The sequence below is a fragment of the Coenobita brevimanus genome, chromosome 98 (genome assembly GCF_032717465.1).
Source record: "Coenobita brevimanus isolate Jiangsu-jjx chromosome 98, ASM3271746v2, whole genome shotgun sequence".
Taxonomy (NCBI): Eukaryota; Metazoa; Arthropoda; class Malacostraca; order Decapoda; family Coenobitidae; genus Coenobita; species Coenobita brevimanus.
In genome coordinates, this window is record NC_137051.1 from 8,799,080 (window position 1) to 8,824,772 (window position 25,693).

Consider the following 25,693-nt stretch of genomic DNA (forward strand, 5'->3'; position numbering starts at 1 on the left):
AAACAGTGGGAGATTACGGAAAGCGAAAGAATGGTAAAAATATGCTGAAGGGCAAAGGGGAAGAAGAAACGAAGATATACAGGGACTGGTGAATGAAGGATGTCGAGGGGAAGAGGAAATGCGACGAAAAGAATACGTCTAAAAGAGAAGGAAGGAGAAGCGGAGGAGATAAATAGATGATGCAGAGGGACACTGGTGAATGATGTCGAGGTGGAAATGAGATTCAGGAAAAACATGTAGTTTATGTATCCCTTCCAGGTTTTAAGAAGGGAGGCAGGGAAGGGAAGGGACATTGTGCAAAAATTAAGAAAAAGATAAAGATATATTATAGAGAATATATATATATATATATATATATATATATATATATATATATATATATATATATATATATATATATAGGAAAGTAATAAAAAGGCAGAACGAGAACGAGGAAGCAGAAAGGAGTTAGAGGGAAATACAAAGAGAGAGAGAGAGAGAGAGAGAGAGGAATGTATGAGGAAAATTCAAGGTGGAGAGAAATCTGTACCACGAAAAAAAAAAAAAAGCGGGGAGACGGTAGGTGAAGAAAATAGGCGAGAACGTGGCACAGAGGAGCCTTAAGAAGGATGGGAAAAGTAGTAAAGAGTGAAAAATGGCATAAAGACTAACGTGAGGGAGAATTTGAGTTACCATATCAGAAACGGGGGAGTTAAGAAAAATAAAAGAACGCGAGGTAAACTGTGATAAAACTGTAGAATGTAATACGTTGTAGTATGAAGTGGGACTGATGGAGAATTATTGGCGGGAAATATGAGTTGCCAAACTCAGTAAAGAGAGGAGAGATGAAGAAAACGTAAGAGTCCGCGAGAAGGACTAAGAGAGAAGAGTGGATGAAAAGTGTCGCCTGATACAAAGTAATTTGGAGATTAAGGTGGAATAAAAAGACGAAAGGTGAAGAAAATAGGGAAGTGAGACAGATCGAAATAAAACTAGATGGGAAGTGTAGCATAAACAAGGGAAGCGGTGAAGATGATGCAAGAAAACGTGACAGGTACTGAGAATAGAAGAGACAGTAGCATGAAATAGAGGTTAAGGTGGAGGGAAATCTGAATCGCCAAATAAAAAGGGTGGATAGGCAGGCCAGTTGTCTGGGAGGGAAAAATACTCAGGGGAAGGGGGCCGTTCCTTTTTCTTCTTCTCCTCTTCCTCTTTTTTCTTCTTTTCCTCCTCTTCTTTCTTTTTCCTCTCCTGTTCCCTTTCTCTCTCCCTTTCCCTATCTCTCTCCCTTTCCCTCTCTCTCTCCCTTTCCCTCTCTCTCTCCCTCTCCCTTTCCCTTTCCCTCTCTCTTTCCCTCTCCTCCTCTTCCTCTTTTTCCTTCCTTTTCTGAGCTAGGGTGGGAGACTTTGGTGGACTTCGATGTTGAACGTCTATGTGTGGAGGCGGTGGGGGAGACTTGGCCTTTTCCACCACGACTTTGGGGGAGCCTGGGGGACCCCTGGCCTCTGCGGGGCTGGAGGCAGAGGGCGATGGGGGATCTTGGTGGATGATATCGAATGGGGGACCCGGTGGAGGACTGCCGTTAGGGGATTGAGAGGGCGGACTCACATTAGGAGACTCTGAAGGGGGACTAATGTTAGGGGACTCCGAAGACGAGTTTTCCTCTATGACAGCCAGTGGAGGCAAAATGCTGTGTAGTACCGATATCGGTGGATGTGATAAACACTCAGTGACTTCAGTAGCTTGCAGCAGTGGGTTTGATGGGGTGGGTGAAACCGTGGGAGTTTCAGCATCGAAGAATTTTGGAATTGGTGGTGGCGTTGGTGCACCATCCTCCTCGTCAAAGAATTTCGGTATCGGGGGCGGTGTTGGAGCTTGATCACTGTTATTGTGCACGTTTGGTGTGTGTGGAGGGATGGAGAATCGTGGTGGAGGGATGGAGGGTGGCTTGGGAGGGACAGGAGGTCGTAGGTCGTCTTGGGGAAGAGCTGCGGACGTGGATGGTGATGCTGGTTTGCCCATTAGTGTGAGTGAATTCTGCGACGCTTCTGAGAGATCTGAATCTTGCATGTCGTAGTGAGTAGGGGATTCTGACGAGTCCACGTCGGGGAAGTGTGGTAGCGGTGGCGAAGGTGATGTGGCATCTTCCAGCAGTGTTGGTGAGGTGTACTGTACGTCTATGGGCGGCGGGGAGGTGCTTTGAAGAGGTATGCTTTCAGGGGCTGTGGCTGAGGCTTGCTGGATAGTGCCAAGATTGGTGAAACGAGGTTCGCACTGCAGCTTGGCAGGGGATAGGGTGAGAGTGCCGTCCTGCCCTGTCGGAGAGTTTCGGCGAATCGAGGCGGCAGGGGAGGCGACGGAACCAGCTGGGGAGGATGCAGACGAGTGCTGTTGCTGCAAGTCATTTATGCACACCCAGCTGCTCTCTGGCGGAGGCGTTGGTGTCTTTTGCGGTGGCACTACGGAAACAGAATTAACGACGTGGTTTTGTGATGAGGCTGGGGTGCCGCCAAGTTCTGGGGTTGTTGCTGGTGTGTTGTGATGCATTACAGGTGAGGCATCACACCGGAAGTCTGGCGGGGGTGAGGGTGAGGGCAAGTGGTGGGCAGTGAGGGGGTCAGCCTGGGGGGTGGAGGGGGGCGCCAGTATCTCCTTGTGGTGCTGGTCTGACAGTGGCAGAGTCGATGCTTCGTGTCTGAAGTCTGGTGGTGGTGAAGGCGATGCCTCGTGCTTGAAGTTTGGTGGTGGTGAAGGTGATATCTCATGAAGGAAGTGGTGAGAAGGTGAGGAACTGGTGTTGCTGGGGCTGCTTGGGGGAGCTGGGAAGCAGTTGACCCAGTCTGCTTCATCCAGAGGCTTGAAAGCTTCCCCCAGCACTTTCTCACTGAGCGTACTGCGTGTGTCTTCAGCCTCGTCCTGGTCCAGATGGCTCATCTTCGTGATACTCCAGGTGGGACTGTTGGCTTTGTCTGAGGCCAGGCTCAGTGAAGGTTTTCGTTCATCCTCATCATCGTCTGCTTTCTTCCGCAGCTCCTCTTTCTCCCGCCTGGGACTGAGTAGTGGCGGTGGGCTGCTGGTTCCGTTGGATAGCCTCACACCAGGGTTATGGGCGCCATTGGGGAGGCGTAGGACAGGCAGGCGCCGCACGCCATTTTGCTGGGGAGGCCCGCCCCCCCGTGTACCATTGTGGGGCACTGCAGGGGCTTGGTGGGAATTCCAGCCGTTGATGAGGGCAGCGAGTCTACCGAGTAATGTTGCCAACCCCGGGGGCCCGTCGTCACCCCGGGGGGCGTATTGTCAGACAGTCGTCTCAAAGTCTACATCAATGCAGTCTGGGTACTCTGGGGGCTCAGGTGGTGACTCATGATGGCCGGGGGTGAGAACCTCCTCGCTACACGCATTCTCAGTATTACGTTCCTTCCTTGCTTTCCACAGTGACCACCCCCACCAGCCTGACAACACCGAGACGCAGCCCACGGCCAGCCCAAATGTTAACCAGAGCCATGGTGACAATGCCATTAAGCAAGTAACTACAGCTTCATCAGCCCCCGAGGGACAGTGCCAGGTGCCGTCACAAAAGAGTGTAGCACTGATGCAAGCATGCACAGCAGGGCACTCGGTGGCACAGCGGGTTGCTAGCCAGCGAGGCGCCACCTCCACCCAGCGCACATCTAGGGTGGTGTACTGCTGTTGAGAGACCTGCCCTGTCATGTAAGGGGGGCGGCTCAATAGCACCACCACCAGTGACCGGGCCGCCTCACCCAGGTAGTCCAATGAGAGTGGTTCATTGAAACCTTCAGAGAACACATGCACTGTTTCAGCTGCACCTGGTGATACGCACACAGCACTCAGTGGCCTCGGGTTGCCGGGTTGGTATACATGTAGTTCAGCGCTCTGGCACTCAAATGGGGCCACTGTGTAATCTGCTGCAACAAGGTGGCCATGGGCAGCACCCTGTAGGCCACCACGTATGGCCCTACCTGGCACTGATACCAACAAAAATTTGTTCTTGGTGGGTTGGAGAAGCCAGGGGTGTCCACGGCAGGGTCCAGGTGGAGGCTGCAATGCCAGACTAAGTGTTCCTGCCTCACCCCCCACCATGCGACCCTCTTCACATGCCTGCACTTGCACAAACTCATATTCTAACTCAAAGCTGAAGTGTGAGAAGTCGTCAAATACATCCATTCCAGCTACTGTGAATGTTATGGTTAGTGAGGCTGAATATGAGAGCAGTGTGGCAGGGAGATGGTGACCATCACAGATACATGCTTGTGGTAGTTCCACTCCCGGCCACGGCCACTCAGACACCTCTAGACGTGCACCACGCCCCTCAAGAGCATGTGGCCGCCCACACGCCTGCATTGGTGTGTCTAGCCCTGGACACGATGAGTTGTGAGCGTAGAAATAGATGAATGTGATCCTGACGGCTTCGTCTGGGCGGCCTTGTAACGTGTACTGACACTGCAGCTTTGTGGTTCCAAATTTCCCATACAGCAGATTATTGGCAGGTGACGTGAGGAGTCCTTTTTTACTGCGCTCGCTACTTAAATGGCGGTGGCAAGGCTCTGGCCGGTTAAGTGCTGCTGCACGAGGACCTGCATATACAAATTCATAGTGCAGCCGAAATTCTAGGCCAGCCACAGTAGATGGGAGGAGGTAGTGAATGGTGAGGGTGGCGTGTGAGGCAGCAGTGAGGTAGCTCTCCTGTGCACCGCAGGGTCGTGTTCTGTTCCTGCCTGGTCCCAGCTGCTCGCGGTGACACACTCTCATACCGAGGAGGCCGCATGTGTTCTCAAGCTCTCGACCGTCACCTTCGGCGCCTTCCACCAACGTAACTCTGGTGCGACAATGTGGCCCGTCCATTGAGGGCGGCTGTGTGTATGTGGACTTCAGGCGTGTAAAGTACAGCCAGATTACTTCATCTGGCCGACCCCGGAATTTGTACACACACCTTGTGTCACGGGGTAGTGAGTGAGCTACATTTTCAAAGTGGCCACGTGCCGCCTCAATACTGGTAATGATAAATTCACACTGTTGGTCAGCATATAGGAAAGAATTCTTGGGTACAAAGGCCACTCCCACGTCCAATTCAAAGCCTGGATGCGTTCCTTCTGAGGCGTCAAAGTATAGGTTGTCGAAGGGTGAGGTCTGGAAGACGAGCAGGAGCTCTGGGCCACTGGCAGTAATGCGGGGAACTTTCCCGCCACCACAAAAGCGCATGAGGAGGCGACGACTTTCGCCCTGAATCTCGTATATACTCAGGGTGTCGCCCACAACATCACAATCACCGTCCAGCCACAGGTGTAGGTTGCCATCGCAGGCAGCGTCAGTGTGTTTGATGTGGACGCGACCGCGCTGTGGCTGCTCTACACTGACCAGGGCGTGGCGACCGTGTGGCACTGTTGCCTGCCGGATAACATACTGACACGTCACGTTGCGAGGGTACAAGCCGGGATAATTCGGAGATTGTACACGACACTTGCGACGGTCACATGAATTGAAACTCTTGTCACAGACAGTGCCAGAGCGCACCAGGCCCAGATATTTTGCACTGTTCCAAGGCCCAAACCGAACGATGGACTCTGCTTGGAGGAGAAACTTATAAAGCAGCCGAAGCCGCACTTTCTTCTCGCCAGCAGTGTCCTCCTCAGGAGCTGGGACCTTGATAGTGACAGTAACGGTGCTGGTCTCGCTGTAATACACGTTATGGTCAGCACTGCCACCACACCAAAACCCTCCAATGTGCGGCCGGTCTGCCTCCATCACGGTCATGCTTCCCTTGGGACACCCGCATACGTGGTGGGACCGGAAAGAGCCCAGCTGCAGGTCCCGGAAGTTGAGTTGTACTAGATCCCCAAAGATGTCGCCGGCAGCCACGAAGGTGAGGTGGCAGGTGAAGGGCGGCCTCAGTTTGGCCGACTCTTGAAGGTCGATCTCGTAACTTCGTCCCACCTCACCGTAGTACGTCACGTTACACGCTGCAACGAGAACACACCATGATTAGTTACGCTGCACACACACACACACACACACACACACACACACACACACACACACACACACACACACACACACACACACACACACACACACACACACACACGTTCACGCTGTCTCATTCATTCATATCTGTATCTGTCTATCTATCTATCTATCTCTATCTGTATCTCTATCTATCTATCTATCTCTATCTGTATCTCTGTCTATCTATCTATCTATCTATCTATACAGTATATAAATATATAGTGACGTTCTTTACTGCGGGTATCGTTTACCTGAAACAGAAATTTCGATAATTCAGTCTGTAGACACAGCTTTCACAAACATGCCACTTCATCCTTGCAGTCCGATGACTTGTTTTTTTTTTTTATGCCACCAGTTTATATTATATATCTGAGGATTGACATACATTAATCAGGGGATTAACGTAGGCTTAACTGAACTCTCTCACATCGAAAAACCTCTCCAAAGGTAGCTTGAAATTAATCGGTCTGTGCATGAATAAAAAAAATCTATCTCCGGATTATTGAGTAAGATGAAGTTATTTATCTTGTATCCTTGCCACCGTCACATGATATTATACATCTCAGAAGAGAGACTTTAACTTGAGGGTTTAGATATCGTCATTAACCCATTCAGTCGAGAGATCTTGCCAGAGTTTGATAAAATTATTTGTAGGTGACATCCTGCTGCAGAGGTTTGCAGCCAACACCCTCTAAACACAATTACTTAAACAAAGTTACTTAAGTACTGCCAGTTAAACAGCAACGTAAACGCCGTCACTCAGACTACTGCTACTGAAACACAGGCATTTAACTCAGCCAGTGAAATACAGCCACTTAAATACTGCCACATATACTCGTACTTAGTCAGTTAATCACGGACACTTAAACAGAATGACTTACACGCAGCCGCTTAAACATGGTCGCTTAGGTATCACAGTCTCTCAATATTCACAGCCAGACCTGACAGCTACTCAGCCGTCACAGCCACTCAGCCGCCACAGCCACTCAGCCATCACAGCCGCTCATTCATACAAACACAGTCAGTCAACGGTCGCAGCCACTCAGCCTTTTAAACAGCTAGTCAGCCGTCATGGCCACAGCCATTTAAACACAGCCAGTCAGCCATCACAGCCACAGGCACTTAAACACAGCCACTCAGCCATCACAGCCACAGCCACTTAAACACAGCCACTTAACCATCGCAGCCACAACCACTTAAATACAGCCAGTCAGCCATCACAACCACTTAAACAGCCACTCAGCCATCACAGCCACAGCCACTTAAACACAGCCAGCCTTAAGCTCTGAGAATGGAGTCAGACATTAGGGGGGTGAGTTAGTGACTACCATCCCCACAGCCATAATGGTAATTGTCTCCCTGGATTCATTAGCTCCCTCCCTTCCCTTCTCTCCCTTCCTTCCTTCCTTTCTTCCCTCTTCTCCCTTCCTTCTTTCCTTCCTTCACTCTTCAACCTTCTCCTCTTCCATTCCTTCCCTTCCTTCCCTCCCTTTTCTCCCCTTCATCTCTCCATTTCTCTCTTCCCTTTGTTCCCATCTTTATTCTTTGTTCTTTCTCTCAGTCCCTGTCGTTGACTTTGTTTTGCCTTCCTTTTCCCCTCCCCCTTTTCTTGGCTTCTGTCATTCCCTTCTCTTCATACTTCTCCCTTCCCTTATCCCTTCTCTGTTTTGTCAGTCTGACCCTCTCTTCCTTCCTTTACTACCTTTTCTTCCGTCGATCCCATCTCTATATTCAGTCATCCTTACCTTCCCTTTTCTCCCTCTGTTTCTGCCCTTTTTGCATCTTCTTTTTTTTTCCCTCCTCTCCCTCCCTTCCACCTTCCTTTTGTCCCTTCCCTCTCTCCTTCCCCTTTCTGCCTTTCCACCTTGCCTTCTCTATTTTTTCCTTCTTCTCATCCCTATCCATTTATCCATATTTCTTCCATCTGTCCCTCTCTCCTTCCCTGCCTCCTCCTCCCTCTCTTCTTGCCTTTCTCATTTCCCATCTCTTCCCTCACCGCCTTCCATCCATTCCTTCGTCAGTGCTCTCTTTCTGCTTCTTTTCTTACTTTGTTTCATTACTCTTTTCTTTATTTGATTTGTCTGCTTTTGTGTTGCAAATCTGGTATCGTCACAATTTTTCAAGATTGCTGTTTCGAGGCGCGGTATTTCTGTCTCATAAACATCTATCTATTTATATCTGTCTGTGTCTGCATTTACATATGTATCTGTCTTATTTATCTAGCTTTGGATCTATATCAATATGTCTGTTTCTTAATGAATTTATACAAGGCGATTCGCTACGCTGAGGCCTCGGAGTTAATTCAGTATGGCCGTAATTAATGAATCGGTTTAAATGACTTGCGGTACATACTTTGTTCATATCATTACATTCTATCCACAGCTACATCATGTTTTGAAAGCGGACTAATTCAGCGTTTTAGTATTATAGTAACGGCGCTCTGAGGTTGCTATTATCGTGCTCTGGCAACCTACCATTCGGAAGTGCGTCTGATTTCGTGTATAATATGAGACGCATGTGATTCGTGTATAATATGTTCGTGTATAATAATATTCGTGTATAATATATTCGTGCATAATAATATGATTCGTGTATAATATGATAGGAAATCGGACGCACTTTTAAATGGTAGGTTGCCAGGGTACGATAATGACAGCCTGAGAGTCGTGCGCCGCGACTATAGTAAACCTGGTGCAACGAATTTAACGGTATAGTGTAACCTTCGGGATGGTTGCATTCTCCTTCGTAATGCCTTTTTTTTTTAGCTAATCAGTTGTGCCAGGCATGTTTTAAAATGTTCTCTCTCTTATGTTCCCACAGCCAAGAAAAAATCTTCAGGAAAATCATGGGAATAAAAATGTGGTGTCAATTATCAAGTATGACATGATCACTGGATCAGTGTACTTGAGTAACTGATGCCCACTCATTGCCCCATTTGTGTTAGAGCTGAATTTCACTTCCGGTATGTGTTTCTTTAAGTTCAAATGTCGGGAGGTACTGAAATGCAGTCTAATACTGAAACAGAGTGACAGTTGTAAGTAATAATTTTCGTTTAAATCCGTTCATAATAATAGGCTATATTGCCGTTATTCTGGGGCCTCTACTCTGCTGAATCACCCTGTATATACTGTACATTTGTTTATGTATTCATCTGTATCTGACCATATTCCTTAACGATATATATATATATATATATATATATATATATATATATATATATATATATATATATATATATATATATATATATATACTCATTATGTACTTATCTTCCGACTTACCTACCTACTTAATTAAATTATATGTCTGTCAGTCTGTCTATTCCATGTTCTGTATAGCTCAGTTTTTCATAGTTCCCCTATCTACTTCCATCCTCTCCTTTTTTCCCTTTCATTCCAGTCCTTTCTCCTTGTTCATTCTTTCTTCTCTTGTTACTTTGTCTTCATGAAGTCTCAGGTCATACAGATTCTCTCTCTCTCTGTCTCTCTCTCCCCTTGATTACCTCCCTCCCTCCTTCCCTATACTTCTCTACTGGACGGCAAGGGATTGAGTTCCATATGCTATCTATGCTGAAGGGTCGTTGTTCTCTGCACTAACTTACTTGGTTTTCTGGATAGTGGAGTAGGAAAGGGAAGGAGGGAGCTCAGATTGAGGAGGGAGGAAAGGGAGAGAGATAAGCAATGAAGAAGAGAAAGGGAAAGGGGAGGATGAAAGAGTGAAGAGGGAAGGAGAGAATAGGGAGAAAGAGAAGTTGGGAGAAGCAGTTCAGATGAAAGAGAGAGAGAGAGAGAGAGAGAGGGAGAGAGAGAGAGAGAGAGAGAGAGAGAGAGAGAGAGAGAGAGAGAGAGAGAGAGAGAGGTTGTAGGTGGCTGTGTGTATGAAGAGGAGAAAATATTGGAGAAAGAAACAAATAAAGTGAGAAGAAAGTTGTGAAGAGGAAGAGGAGCACAGAGAGGATGAGCTTACAAGAGACAGGGGGGAGGAAGGAGAGAAAATTGTATGCATCACATAACAGAGAAGTACGATGAAGAAAACAGAGAAGAAGGAAGGAAGGAAGGAAGAAAGGATAGAAGAGAAGGTCAAGGGGAGGGAGACTCCAGAGGGAATGATGAAGAGGGAATGAGATGGAGCCGCAGGAAGAGGAGGAGTGAGGGGAGGGAGAAAGGGAGGAGGTATCTGACATGGAGAGAGAGAGAGAGAGAGAGAGAGAGAGAGAGAGAGAGAGAGAGAGAGAGAGAGAGAGAGAGAGATTGGGGAGGAGTGAAGTGGATGGTGCGAATGGGGAGAGGGAGAGAGGAAATTGAAACTGAGAAGAGTTGGAAGTGGTTGATATTACTCTCCTATTTTCTCTTAGTATTTTTCTTACATTCTCTTTCTTATCCTTGGTCATCCTACTGTGATTTCTTGTTTTTCGTTTCCGTCCTGCCATGATTCCTTGCTTTGATTTGTTTGGTTTTGTTTTTGCTCCCATCTCCCGTATCTTTTTCTTCATCACACCCCCTACAGATTCCTACTTTCTTTTTTTTTCTTTCTATGTTTGAGCCTTCTTGTTTTCTTCTGTACATTTCCATAATCCTATCTTAATTTCTCTCTCTCTCTTTCTCTCTCGCTGTATGTGTGTGTGTGTGTGTGTGTGTGTGTGTGTGTGTGTGTGTGTGTGTTTCCTCTCCCTTTTTCTTGATATCTTTATTCCATACTTTCATCTCGTATGTTTTTTTTCTTTTTCTCCCATATTTCCTTCTCGCTTAGCCTTTGGTCCTGGTATTGTGATTTCTTGCTTTCTTTTCCTTGGGTAAACAGGGGATAGTGAGGTCCTTTGTGGGGCGTCTGAGGTCGCTGGGTGAGAGATAGGGAGGTGTGTGTGTGTGTGTGTGTGTGTGTGTGTGTGTGTGTGTGTGTGTGTGTGTGTGTGTGTGAGAGAGAGAGAGAGAGAGAGAGAGAGAGAGAGAGAGAGAGAGAGTACAAATGAAACGAGGAATATGTATGGAGAGGACGAGGTAGGGTAATCAGCAGGAAATGAATGTAAAAAGAGGGAAGTAATGAAAAGTGAAGAACAGAAGGAAATCAGACTCTTTGTTCCTTTCTCCAGACGATTTGATGCAGTTTAGACACATCAAGCTTCAGGGATTCAATACAGCCATCATTAACACTTTCACTAGGAGAGGCCTTCCCTGAGCTAAATGAAGTTGTTTGGAGGAGGCAAGAATAAGCTAAAAAGACGTCACTGATGAAAGAGGTAAGATAATGAGTTGAAGATACGAATGGGAGGGAAGGATAAAATGGGGAAAACACAAGACACGAAAAGAAAATAGGAAAAGAAAAAACACACATGTAGGGACAGATGTAGTTGTTGTTATGGGATGGTGTAGAAATTGAAATACATCGCACTTCGAAGAAAACGCAAAATTAAAGAAATCACTAGGTGGAGATTTTTTTTTTTCCTTACAGCGTAACAAAAGGCCTCTAGTAGTGAAAGGACTGTGAAAACTATATCCTGTCCCTTCGGTTCGAAAAGACTTTCAGAGTTGAGCACCTTCGACTGACGGTGCTCAAAAATAATGTTTAAAAAAGGTAATCTTACTCAAGGTGCTGACCCCTCCACTGTGATGACCTTGTTTAACAGTTTATTCTTGTTACCTCCAGATAGTTTTATTCGTTAGGAAGGACGGCGAGTAATGAAGGGGTGACTGCGGGGTTAATGAATCCTGTATCAACACCTGTTTGAGAAGTCTAACGAAAATGAATAAAACAGTGTATAGGTAGCTAGAGGAAAGTGTAAAGGTCGTCATCGTAGTGAAGACGCTCGACAGAAGAAATATATAAAAAATCCTGGGATAGCTTTGTGATGTCCCCCGTGACCCGTTCTCCTGTGATGACCTTGTGACATGAGATTTGCGGCGTAACTCTGTGATCATGCTGGGCTGAACTGCTTTGATCCTGACTTTTAAGTGATGCTTCTAATTTTCAGTTAATCAGAGTGATAGAGAGAGAGAGAGAGAGAGAGAGAGAGAGAGAGTGTGTGTGTGTGTATATATATATATATATATATATATATATATATATATGTGTGTGTGTGTGTGTGTGTGTGTGCGTGGCGGAAGACAGTCAGTGTAGGCTACGGCCGTATTCAAAATTGATCTTAGTCATTTTGCACGATAAGCAAGTCTCATTACCACTGAATAAAGTCTGAACTAATTTTTTTTCCCGTCTGCTTTGTTTTATTATTAACTTTACTTTGGATGTGAAGTGTTTGTATAAGATGTAAGCATAAACTGACGCAAATTAGGTTTAGGCGAGTTAATAAAACAGCCCCATACCGAAATGTGAATCCCGTAACTGGACACAGGGGAAGGGGAAGGAACCGAAGGGTAGGGCGTAAAAAGCGAGTGTGCGGGAGAAACAGAAGAGAGGGATGACAATAATGACAGGGTAAGTAATAAATGATAGGGTCTGAGGCGAGGAGGTGAATGGTAAGGGACAGAAAGAGTTAGCTGAAAAGATGGAGGGTACGGGCGTAATATGGGTGAGAGGGTACGGCCAGAAAGGATAAAAGTAATGCAACTCAAAATAGTTAAGAAAGATAGAAAGGAAGAATTGCGCATGCTATGGACATGTTATCTATCAGAAAGATGTAACAGTATCGACCCTACATAGGCTTTCTTCAGTTATGAGTGGAGACTGGAAGCAAGCGACTCTAGAGCAAACTGAGGAAGATAGAAAAGGATAGGAGGTGGGGAGGTCAGGAAAGAAATGGGAGGGAGCGATGCAACGGGGATCAGGAGTAGGAAAGGAGTGGGAGGAGAGGGGGATGGAACAGAGTTAAGACACTGTATTATCAAGGCATAATAAAGACAAGAGCAGTAAAGGGGATGATTGAGAAGAACATAATGCGGGTGAGAAGTTGGGAATACAGAGGATGTAAAGAAGGCAACAGAACGCGGTCCGATAAATGACATGATTACTTTGAGCAGAGACGTAGAATAGAGACGCAAAATTGAACGATATAATTATTACCCTCTTCTGCACAAGGACGTCTTTTATGCTTTATTCTTGCTATTTACATATTTTTTTTTTCGAATTGGGGAGTTTATTTAGAACCATTTTTTTTTTTTTTAGATTAAACCTTTTACTACAATACTGTACATCCATCTGAAGCTGAATGACGCTGTGTGGTTTTGGAAAATATGAATTAAAGTAACGGCCCCTCGTAATGAAAAATAATAGAGAAAAGAGGTGATGGGAGACTGGGAAAAAAAAAAAATTAAGACATGGAAAAAAAAAAAGGAGATAAATGGAAGTGGAATTGTTAACGGAAATGATAAAAAAAAAAATCTGATGGAAGAAGGTGACAATGAGAGGAGAGACGAGGAACAGAACTGAGGAGCTAGTAGAATGTAAGTGAGGAGAGAGAGAGAGAGAGAACAGAGAAGAATTAAGTAGATAAGCTAATAAATAAAGAGTTGGAGAAAAGGAGATGAAGAAAATTGATGAAAAAGGGAAAGAAAAAGAAGGGGAGAGGATGAGGTGGGGGAGGGTGGTCCAGAGAAAAGAGTTATGAAGAGAAAGAAAGAACAGGGAGAGATAAAGTAGGCCTTCCCTTGTGAAGATGGAGGTGGGGACAAATAAAGGAGGAGGAGGAGGGAGAAAAGTAAAATAAGAAACAGTCAACTTGAGGAAAATAAGAGGATACGGACCAAGAAGATGATGAGACCAGAGTAAATTTTAAGAATGAGAAAAGAGAACACAAGTGCAAAGAGAACAGCAAATATAAAGAAAACAAGACGATAAAACTAAAGACACATAAGACCAGAGGAAAAGATAGGAATTACGTAAAGAAAGGAGAGAAAAATAGGAGAGAAAAGTAAGAAAACTGAAAACTTGAAAAATAAGGCGATAAAACTAAAGAAAAGCTGATAAAGCGAGAGAAAAAGATAAGGAAAATATAAAGAAGAGTTAGGAGCAGGGAAGGAGTAAATTTCATAACTGACGAAGAGAAGAGGTACAGGCAAAAAAAATAAATAAATAAATAAATTGGAGCAAGAACTAGCACAGGGATTGAAAAAAAGGAGAGGGGAGATGAAGCAAGAACCAAAAGAAGAAAAAAAAAATTGGAATATATAAAGGGAAAAGAAAAAAGTGAGAGAAACGATGAGTGGATCTTTTGCTCCGATAAGATTTGGAAGGACATAAGAATATAAATTAAAAGAGAGGAAGAAACAAGTGAAAGAAGACACAGAAGAGAAACAGGAGTGAGGAAACAAAGAATATCGGGATGAAAGAATGGCAGTGAAAAATGTGAGAGAGAGAGAGAGAGAGAGAGAGAGAGAGAGAGGTGGGGGGGCATGAAGTAAATATGCTTCATCTTATGGTGAGCACTGTAAAGTTATAAAAGAAAGAAGAAAGTGTGTAGAAGAAAAATTAAGAAACAAAGAAAAAGTTAGGTGGAGAAAGTATTTGTGTCTGGCGAGAAAAGAAGAAAATATAGAAGAAAATGGAGAGAGAGAAAGAGGATAAGACAGAGACAGTGATAGAGAAGAAGGCAGTACCAAGGACACAGAGAAAAACGGAGAGGAGAGAGATCATAGAAGAAAAGTGAAGGTATATAAAGAAGAGAGGAGATGAAGTAAGTAGGTGGTGAGCGAGGTGAAATAATACCCTACCATTTGTTGTGTGCTGACCCCGGAGATGGCAAGGGAAGCTCTCTCTCTCTCTCTCTCTCTCTCTCTCTCTCTCTCTCTCTCTCTCTCTCTCTCTCTCTCTCTCTCTCTCTCTCTCTCTCTCTCTCATACATTTTCGATGACGTATACTCTTTACATTTCTCTCTTCCTTACTTTTTCTCCCTCTTTTATTTTTTCTGACAGGCAATTTTATTTTGTGCTTTTTTCGATCACTGACCATTATCCTTTTATCACACACACACACACACACACACACACACACACACACACACACACACACACACACACACACACACACACACACACACACACTCACACACTCATTTTTGTTTATCTGTATATCTGTGTATCAGAAATCTACCTATCTGTCTACCTACCTACAAACGTAGAAACGTACATATATAACTACTTTCCTACTTGCCTGTCCCTCTGTATTCGTGTCAGTCTCCCTGTCCCTTCATCAGACAATCTTTCATATTGTTCATCTACTCTGTTGTTTATCATTATTCTTATCTCATTATTCATAAATGGTGCTAGAAAAATAATTTATACTAAAGTACACAGAATGGCTGCTTCACCTGCGGAATCATGTGTCACTAATTATTATCGACATGAATCACACAACCATTGTCAGGTTACACCCTTGAATCTACCACTGCGTTAGTCCTTTCAGTCCGAGAACATCTAGTTTCAGTCTTGCTACAACCTCGCTGTTTTGCTTAGTTTTGGGAGACCTCGTTGTGTAGGAGTTTTGTGAAGGTTGCTTCCAACCACCTTGACTGCAATAGGCGTCCCCAATGTTAAATAGAATCGCAGGTGTTACGCATTAAACATTTACGACGCCATCGCAGTGAATGGACGAGGACAGACTTCATGAAATTCTTAGGCTCACTGTATACACACATGACCTTTTATCAGCATGCAAACAACATCCTTGCAAAGACCATTTTCGAGCTTAAAGCAGTGAGGAGACTCACAGGCACCACCATGACCGACAAAAAGAATCCCTGGCAGCAGTTTACAAGCAGTTCGTTCGCACAGTAAATAATTCTCTTCATGTTGGATGAGACACAAGTTAGGAAATGTCATTAAGAACGAAAACTTCGAAATATTAACTGAACGACTGATCACAGAAGGAAAAGTGCTCACAGTTAAGGCCCACTTCAGTGGAATTAATTGCCTCCATACCACCTCCGCAACAATGAAATAATAGAGACTGACCTCTGTACAGCAAAATATATTAAGAATATATCCGCTCCACTACCCAACATGCAATACAGACATACATATAGCCAAAGTGCTAACGAGAGATATACACGCGGTGGCGCCTAGCACCCTTGGTGGTGCAGAGTAGCTGCAATGTCCACCCAGAACCCAAACCTCCTCATACTTCCCTCTACCTCACATGGGGAAGAACCCTAGTCCGACCCTGGTGAGGAGCTGTCCATCAAGGGGTGCCGGTTCTCTTCACGGCCTACGTGCTGTATAGTACTTGTAGGACGGGTCTGCTTGGCCAGACAGACTACAAGAACAACAACGTAAAGCCAGACACATGAACACCACAGTCATTCAAACTCTCCAATCACGCATTTTCCACCCGTAGAGCCACTCCCTAAAATACTCGTACATAAGGCACAAAATTCATTTCCTTAAGAAACAATAGTTTATCGGACCAAACTGTGGTGTGGCCATCACTTTTCTCTACACCATTGACACATAATATAACTCACACAATTCACAATAAACTAGCCTCATGCATTCCATTTTTACAGCAGGGATAATTCTTCAACATAAACCACCATTACAGAAGTTAGCTGGGAGCACCAGGGTGAAGTGGCTGAAATCATCAGTCGGTCGCATACTTGAGTAAGGGACAACAACAAAAGCAAAAAAAAAAAAACAAATTATCATCATCGTCGTCATCCAGCACCATAACCACCACCACCACCACAAGAAACAACAGCTGAACAATTTTCCCCATCTAAAAACTGTGTGAGAAAGGATGCAAAACAAAGAAAAAGTACGAAAACGGGAGAATTGCATGTTCAGTTAATTGATCCACACAGTTAGTCACACATCATTCAAGCCGCCGGAGTCCTGGCTCTACCTAGTAACCGAACCTTTTGCACATGCATTACAATTTTCTTAACAGATGTTCATCACATTTTACTTCAAGTTATTCATTCCACAGACAGTTAACTAAACAAGGGGTGCCAACACCTTGTTCTGTACACCCATTAAAAAATTATTCGGCATCCTTTTGGTGTGATACATTATGTCACGAACCAAGCATTCCGGAATACCAGCACTACCAAATGACCTCAGTTTCACTTCTGCCAATCACCTTAAAGCTCACTGGACCCAGGAATGACGATTTTTTTTTTTTAATGGATGTACTTTACCGGTATTTCATCAGATCAGTTTTATTTCACGTGCGTCATCAACTTCAGTACCTTTCTTTCACGCATGGTCACTAATAATATTCATCTACCATTTTTGTTTTTTACCTTTCACCTGCAAAATCAGTCACTCATAAATATCTATCCATCCATCCATCTGCCATTTTACCAACACCGTTCGCTAATAACTGTTCATTTACTATTTTCTTCATGCGCTTCTTACACAAATTTTGTTTAACAGTACCATGTCTACTTTTATTTTTTATCCTTTTATACTGATGACTTGCCATAATTTCACGCTAGACATTGATGTGAGCACTAATGTACCCATGTGTAACCCAACAAGTGCACAGTATATCTGGCCGATTTTCATAATGTCATTCATTCATATTGTATATCTGTTTGGTTGTCGTCTTTCATCCTTCCTTCATCTACTTTCTTCCCTCTTATTATCCTTTAATGTACCAATCTGATCCTCGTTTCTCACTGTATACATATTCACAAGTCCTGTTTTTACTAATTCACTGTCTTTATACCTATTTTCGCCGTCTATTTTTTTTTCTTTTCTTTCTTTTTTTATTGATATCATTCCCCCCCCCTTTCTCCATCAGTGTATATACATGTCATCCATCCATCCCACCTTCCCTCCCTCCCTCCGTATACCGTATTTCTCTGCTGTTTCTCGATGCAAATATTTCTCGACCAATTCTCTTCATTCACATGCTGCTCCCAGATCCCTCTCTCCCTCCCTCTAGATGTTTCTCTGCCCTCTTTTCTTCCCTCTCTATATACCTTTAGTAACCCTCCTACATATACTTCTCTACCCTCCCTCTTTTCTTCTATTCATTTCTCTGCTTTTACCTCACATATATTCCTTTGCTATCTCTCCTTCTCTCCAAATATTTCTCCACCACTATCTCTCCTTCCTTATTATCTTACTCTCTCACTCCCTTTATTGTCTGTCACTCCCCGTATATTTTTCTGACGTCCTTTCCCTCCTTCTTCCATGTACTCTGCTACTGTATCCCCCACCTCGTTCATTAGTTACTCTTCCTGTTTTTCTACTATCTTTCCACATACACTTCCTCCTGCCGCCTTTCACCCCCCCGCCGCACACACACACACACACACAAACTCACGGGTGCAGTTAGGCTTCTCGTCGCTGGAGTCGCCGCAGTCGTCCCGTCCGTTGCAGACCCTGTCCTTGGGCACGCACCGCAGGTTGTCGCAGGTGAACTCGCTCACAGGGCAGGGACTGTGCGCCGCCCCAGCCGCCACCGCCGCCGCCGCCACCAGCACCACCGCCGCCGCCGCCGCCCCCGCCACCACCGCGCCGCGCCCCGCCCTCCTCACCATCACACATCGCCACACCCTGCAACACAACAACAACACTCACTCATTGCAGTCTGCCTTTCTGACATTTTATTATACTTACGAAAGACCTCTAGCAATGAAGGGGTTACTTGTGTTTTTACCTAACTCCTCCAGTTTGAAGTCACTCCTGAGTACAATCACCTAAAATTTCTGGATAACTTATGAAATGTGTCATCGCAGTGAAATGGTTAACGGCCCTCCTCACTGCATTACAAATGTAGCACCAGGTTTGGTCCATATGCAGGTGTGATTATTAAAACACTTACCAGTCTGCTTTCATAATGTGCAAAGGAAGGTCCATATAGACACCTTAATGATTAATAATTGTTTCCTATTATATCCATCAAAGTAAGTGTGCGAAAAATATAATGCAGACCCGTGTAATTCTCATGTAGACAAATGTGGCATCAGTGAGCGAGAACTTTTACCAGTTTTTAATACCAGTTTAATACATGTGTGGATTCTGAACAGTGGTCAGTTCATCATATCTCGTTATGGTGAATTCTGTATAACACTCTACACTCTTCAAAGTAAGCCGAGTGACTCAGAAGTCAGTCTCTTTGATAGTGGTTTATTTGATATTTCAGAAAATACAGTGCAACACTTTACTGTTCTGGGGTACCGTTATGTAAAACTATGCTGTATTATACATATATATATATATATATATATATATATATATATATATATATATATATATATATATATATATATATATATATATATACCATTGGATCCCGGGGTGCTGGGCGAGGAATTGCACTGGGAGGGCACTAAGCGTACCGCCCTCCGCCTATCGGCTCATAGTTGCGAAGCTCATTGGTCCCTACCTGGGGGTTCCCTATTTTATAAAGACTTGAAAAATCCCAGTTCTGTCCAATACTCTGGACACTGGGCTCCAATGGGAAATATATATATAAATATATATATATATATATATATATATATATATATATATATATATATATATATATATATATATATACACACACACACACACACACACACACACACACACACGTGTGTGTGTGTGTGTGTGTGTGTGTGTGTGTGCGTTTAGAGATAATTACACTAATGTTTAAATGTTAGTGATTTAGAAATGAAACATAATTAGAAATTAGTTGGGCAGTTTCAAAAACATTAACGTCTACAAAACATATACTGTACTAATAAAACATAACAGTGGGAATAGGTCAGTGAAAAGAGAAAACACACATGCACATAATTGCGCGATTACTTAATGACACTGATAAATTTAGGCACGTAAGCGTGAGATCATACGTATATGAAGCCGAATATGTAAAGAAGAGTGATCAGTTATTAATAGAAGATATACTGATGACGTATATCACAATGTCAGTGGTAATGTCATCAGCTCCATCCTCTGTAAATCCCAACACAGATCCTTTTGTGATCCCTGCCAGACACACCCACCCATCCAACAGTTCACTACACTGTTTTGCATTTCATCACAACAGTTTATTTGTTATGGTTTTATTATTTTGACTCGTTCATTATGGCGCCCTTTTTTGCCTAATTCTTTTAAACTCAGGCGATTTTATTCGTATCAGAGCAAATCTCTAGCAGTGAAGGGGTCAATAAAGTTAATCTCCGCCCCGTCTAGTTCGAAATATCTCTGTTTTGTTCATTAAATCGTTTAGCTTTAGCAGGAATAACAAGCAAAAGACGTCTACTGGCTGAAGGCGTCACAATTTTGGAGGAGAAGTACGCACATGGATCCTACAATAGTGATATTATGAACTGTGATTTAAAAAAAAATAATTACAAGAAGAATAACTCAGAAAATGCCGCACCCGCGCCGTGCGGGTATTATAAGGGTAGAACCTTTGACTTTACCCTGTGACTTTGACCTTTGACTGATTATTCTTAAAATCGAATCACTTCATCCTTGCCTGGTCCTCAACATTTTCACGAAATTTGATCCAAATCGAATCGACACTATTTGAGTTAATCTTGCTGCATGACCTTTACCTTTTATTTATCGTTTTCAAAATCAGGTATCATCATCTTTAGCTGACCCTCAGTCCTTCCAACTGGTCAAAACTGAGGTAATAATGTTGAGTAATATGCTCGACCCTTTGATCTTGTTCTGTGTCTTTTACCTTTGTTTATACTCAGAGTCAAATCCTTTCATCCTTGCGTCACTGTCAACCCTCCCATCAAGTCTGATGTAAATCGGAAAAAAAAAATGTTAAAGTTGAGCTGGTCTTGTGACCTAGATCGTTGTCTTATCATTCTCAAAAACATTAGGTAAACCCCCTTGCTGACCTTGAACGCATCCACCAAGTTTGGTCGATATCAGATCAGAACTAGCTAATTTGTTCACACATACACTCACAGGGGTCGATACTTTGACCTTACCTTGTGACAATGACCTTTGATTATTTTCAAAACCAGATCCCTTCATCCATGCCTTACCCTCAGCCTTCGCACGAAGTTTGGTCTGAACTGGATAAAACTTTTAAAATTGCCCTTGCCCTGTTACCTTGACCTTTAATTTATGCTCAGAAACTTTGGGTCAGTATCTTGGGAGATCGTCAACCTTTCCATCAAGTTTAGTTAAAGTCTTATCAAAGCAGCAAGAATGGTACTGTTCCTACACACGGAAAGACAGGCAGACACACACACGACTACCTTTATAACACACCTGCTGCCCGAGGGTGTAAAAGATAAATGAACGAGCACTGTATTACTTTGGATGCTTCCCCGAGAGACACACGCTTTTTATGTGCTCATTGTTATGTACAGGTCCCTTGCAAAAATAAACACAAATGAGCATCGCATTTTTCAGGTGCTCCTTCACACACACACACACACACACACACACACACACACACACACACACACACACACACACACACACATACATTTTATTGACCATTTTCATGTATATACCATTTTCAGATCTTCGCTGGTGTTTGTATTTACCTTTTTTATGTACAGATCCTTTGTTTTATATTTACAGATCTTCCTCGGTGGCGGCCGTGGTGGGAGGAGGACGAGTGTTTGTGAAGAAAGTCTGGGTGAGTGTTGTTTTTACGGCTGTAGTTGAGTTTACGACCCGCTCCTCCCTCTGCTTCTCTCTCGGACCCAAGGTTATGGCTTTTCTTCCTCTCATGTGTATCGCTACCTGTATTTCTCCATTACCTGTGTCTTTCGGCTGATGTTTTGCTATGCTTTTTTAAAGATATTTCACTTTTATTTCTTTCTTTACTTGTGTCTTTCGTGTAGTGTTGTGTTATGCTGTTTTTTTTTTTTTTACCTTTGTCATTATTTTTTTCGTTACGTGTGTCCTTCCACTGATGCCATTTTATTTTTAATATTTCACCGTTATTTCTTCCATTACCTGTTTCGTTAGTCTGATGTTGTGTTATTCCTTTTTTCTTTTCTCGTTTATATTTCCGTTACCTGAGTCGTCGATGGTATTATTTTATTTTTCTATTTTATTTCCATTTCTTGATTACCTATGTTTTTCGTCTAATGTTGTTTTATTACTATGACATTTTTCTCCTTCGTGGTTTGTTTTCTTTTCATATGGATTTTCTGCTTCTAATTGTTAACATTACCAGTATTTCTTCACTACTTGTGCTCTTCGTCTGCTGTTGTGCTGTGTTATTTGTATGCTTCCTCTTATATTTATCGGTGTCTGTATTTATCTGTCATTTGTGCTGTTTAATGTGTTATCTCCCTCTTCATCGCAATAGTTCTTCATTGTCTGTCTGTCTCGTCTAACGTTGTTCTGTTTTATACCTGACACTTTATTCCTCTCATATTGATCGCTACCCGAAGGTGTCCATTACTTCCGCCTTTCACCAATCGTGTTTTATTTCCATAGCCTTTCTTCCTTTGTTGTTCATGGCTACGTGGATATTCTTCATAGCGTGTTTCTTTCTTCTGATGGCGTGTTATTATATTATTACTCCACCCATGAGCAAAGTGATATATCTGTAGTCTATTCCTGAAAAAATAAGTAAATAAATAAACACTAATATGGTATGCACGGCGTTAGGAAGTTATTGTGTAGTTTATGACACAACGACGCCTCATCCCCACCTCGCACTGCCGCACTAAGCACACACTTAACACTGCCATGCGACACACTGCCACACCATATACCGCCACACCACATCATATTCTGTGTGACTTCATACTACCACGCACCACACTACCGTTAGCGCAGTCCTGTCACACTGCCACACCATACACCGTCTTTTACACACTATTTCTCCACTTTTAACTGTTTTAGGTAAAAATATTGAATGAATCTGTTTGAAGTGGATAATACATATTGATGAGAGAGAGGGAGAGAGAAAGAGAGAGAGAGAGAGCAAATGATACGAGTACATCCCAGTTCATTAAAACCCGATGATATCCTGCCTAAGTATTCAGGAACCATCTGACTTTAGCAAAGAAAAAAAAAAAAACATCCTAGAGCAGAAATGGCAAAGATTTAACATTCATCCCCTTGACTGAATATCGTCTTTCATTTAATCTTTTTTGTCAACCCTAGACGTTTGTATTGAACCTAGGAAAGACATGTCAAACTCTAGGATGTAATTATAACATAGCCACTATTAACCTCATCATTAAAGTGGTGGTTCTAAGCTGTTCTGGTATATAATTGTCTGACAGAAGCAAAGATAATCTAACTCAGCTACTTAACTGGATCATCGGGGTTACGAGCCTCACTCCAATGACGTGTTTTTTGGTTCATTCTGAGGTATATGGACGATTTTTATTTAGCCTGGGAGAGACATCAAGAGCCAGAGGGTTCAGATATTACTTCATTAACTCGATCAGTACAAGAGATCTCCCATAAGATTAATACAGTCGTCTGGTGGTGGCCTGATAGATGTAAAATACGTCATCGGATTGAATGGGTTACCATTCTCTCTCTCTCTCTCTCTCTCTCTCTCTCTCTCCCTACCCATACATCTGCATAAGCCCCCCCACCTACACATTTTCCAATTAACCCCACCCTCACCTCCCCTCTCCCTCTTAGCCACAGAGCTGACTGGGCCACAGAGGAGTCACAGAATCCCTCTCTTTACCCCCACTTTGCCTCTCGTCTCCCGGGGTCTTTCCTGCTGGCGGGGCAAGAAAGTGACACAAAAAGGCATCAGCTTATTAGGAAAGTTGTCTCTTGGAAGTTATAATTAATAGCACGAACAACCTCCTCACAGAATGACCCGGCCTGGTGTGGGGATGGTTGTGATGATGGCTGTGATTGTGGTGGCGGATGTGGTGATGGTGGTGATTGTCGAGATTGTGTTGGTTTTGGATGTGGCTGTGGTGGTGGGTGTGATTGTGGCTGGTGTGTTTGTGGTAGTTGTGGTGATGGTTGTGGGTGATTGTGGTTGTGGTGTTAGGGGGTGACGATTGTTTTTATAATGATGGCAGTGTGGATGTTGTTATTGAGAACTGTGATTATGACTGTGATTTTAGATGGTTGGGACTGATTGTGCTGTTAAGGGTCGTTGTTTGGTTTGTAAAGATGGCACTGTGGTTGTGGTTGTTAAGAACTTAGGTGTTGATTGATCGGGATTAGGAGTTAGCGTTGGTGGTTATGAGTGTTTGATATGGAGATTGTGTCTATGGTTGTGATGGGGGTTGTGGTAGTAACAGTAATTGTACGTATGGTAGCATCTGTGGTGGTGGTGAGTTGTTGTGCTGTTTCTGTTATTTGTGGTGGCGATTGTGTATGTGGTTGTGATAATGGTAGGAGTTGTGGAGGAGATGTGGTGGGATTTGTAGCAGTGGTTGTACGGTTGTAATGGAGGTGGGTTTGGGTGTTGTAGTGATGATGATGATGATGATGGTCGTTTCATAGATTTTTTTTTTTTTTCCAGAGGTGTTGGTGGTGGTGACTTGGTTGGTGTGTTGGTAGTGGTGATTCTGGTTAATAAGTCACTGGTTGAAATGGTGGCTATTGTTAGTGAATTTATTTGGTGGTAAAAGACTCTGCTAAAGGTGGTTGTGGTGGCCTGGTAATTGTGGTGGTAGTGGTTGTCACTGGTGATGGTGTTGTTTGTGGTGACTGTGAGTGGTGATCGGTTTGCTATGTCACTAGGGATGATGCAAGTCGTGAGTGATGGCTAATTTGGTTGGTATGACAGTTCGTGGTAGGTATGGTAGTAATAACAGAGATGCGGTGATAATACCCGAGGTAGGAAAGTTAGGGTGTAGTGTTTATATTATGCTTGGTATGGCAGGGTTAGTAATATAGTGTATGAATATCAACTCGACGAAATTAAGCTGACCCCCATGTTGAATACTGATCTGTAATAGGAATAAACTTTGAAGGGCCACAGATGCAGAAGTTTGAAACTGCATTCTCGGCCTCTAATAACTAACTCACAGCTGAATTAAATCGTTTGATATCAGCTGGAATACGGTACCAGAGTTGTTCCAACCATTCGACGGATAATTGTATCAGTGCGGAACACTCTTATTACAATATGAGGCTCCTGTGACTCACTCTCAGCTCAGTAACTTCGTCTGGTGTCAACTAGAATAGAATATCAGTGTTGATTCGACGTTGGGAGAGTTAATTCTGTATTTATCATCAGCTTATCCAGAAACTATTTTACTTAATTTCAGAGCTATAGATATATCTTAGATGGAAGTGCGACTTTAACAGTGACGCGAAAAGTTTAACACAGAGAAACGGAAATGAAACTCAAATGTTTGGGAGGAGAAGGAGAGGGAGACTGAGAACGAGGTTGAGAGATAATGCACAAGTGTATGTAAGGGAAGCTGGCGTGTCGTGGGAAGAAGGTTCGTTAATGAGTAGAGACACAAACATCTGCAGGTCCCTTAGTCAGTATTTGAAATAATGATAAACTATAGCATTGCCTTCTCCTGCATGGCTGTGTGTGTGTGTGTGTGTGTGTGTGTGTGTGTGTGTTGGTAGGGAGCGGTCGTAACTGTGGTGGTGGTGGTGGTGGTAGTAATGACTGTGGGTAGGAGATACTGTTTGTTTTATATATAGTTTCCTTCTTTTTACTTGTATCATTTATTTATTCATGAATAATGTCTGTTGTATGTGTTGTAATGGAAGTCGCGTTGGTATTGGTAATGGTAAATGTTGGTAGGTGGTATTGGTACTAGCTGTGGTGGTGGTAGATGAAGGGAGGGTTTACGGTCTAGACAAGGATGGTAAAGGCAGTGAAGCTTTTTAGTGGTCGTAAATCTTATGGTAGACTTCGTAAGGGGTGA

At 43.5% G+C, this 25,693-nt stretch overlaps 1 protein-coding gene across 1 annotated transcript in view; it reads right to left on the reverse strand.

Annotated features, from left to right (window-relative positions):
- Nucleotides 1–3,276: 3,276 nt before the first annotated feature.
- LOC145414187 (uncharacterized) overlaps nt 3,277–25,693 on the reverse strand; it is a 107,276-nt gene continuing 84,859 nt past the window's right edge. Inside the window, exons 2-3 of the mRNA XM_080283761.1 lie at nt 18,220–18,452; nt 3,277–5,957 (exon numbers count right to left, since the gene is read on the reverse strand). Coding sequence (XP_080139887.1) covers nt 3,277–5,957; nt 18,220–18,452 — 2,914 coding nt within the window. The remainder of the gene's footprint in view (nt 5,958–18,219; nt 18,453–25,693) is intronic.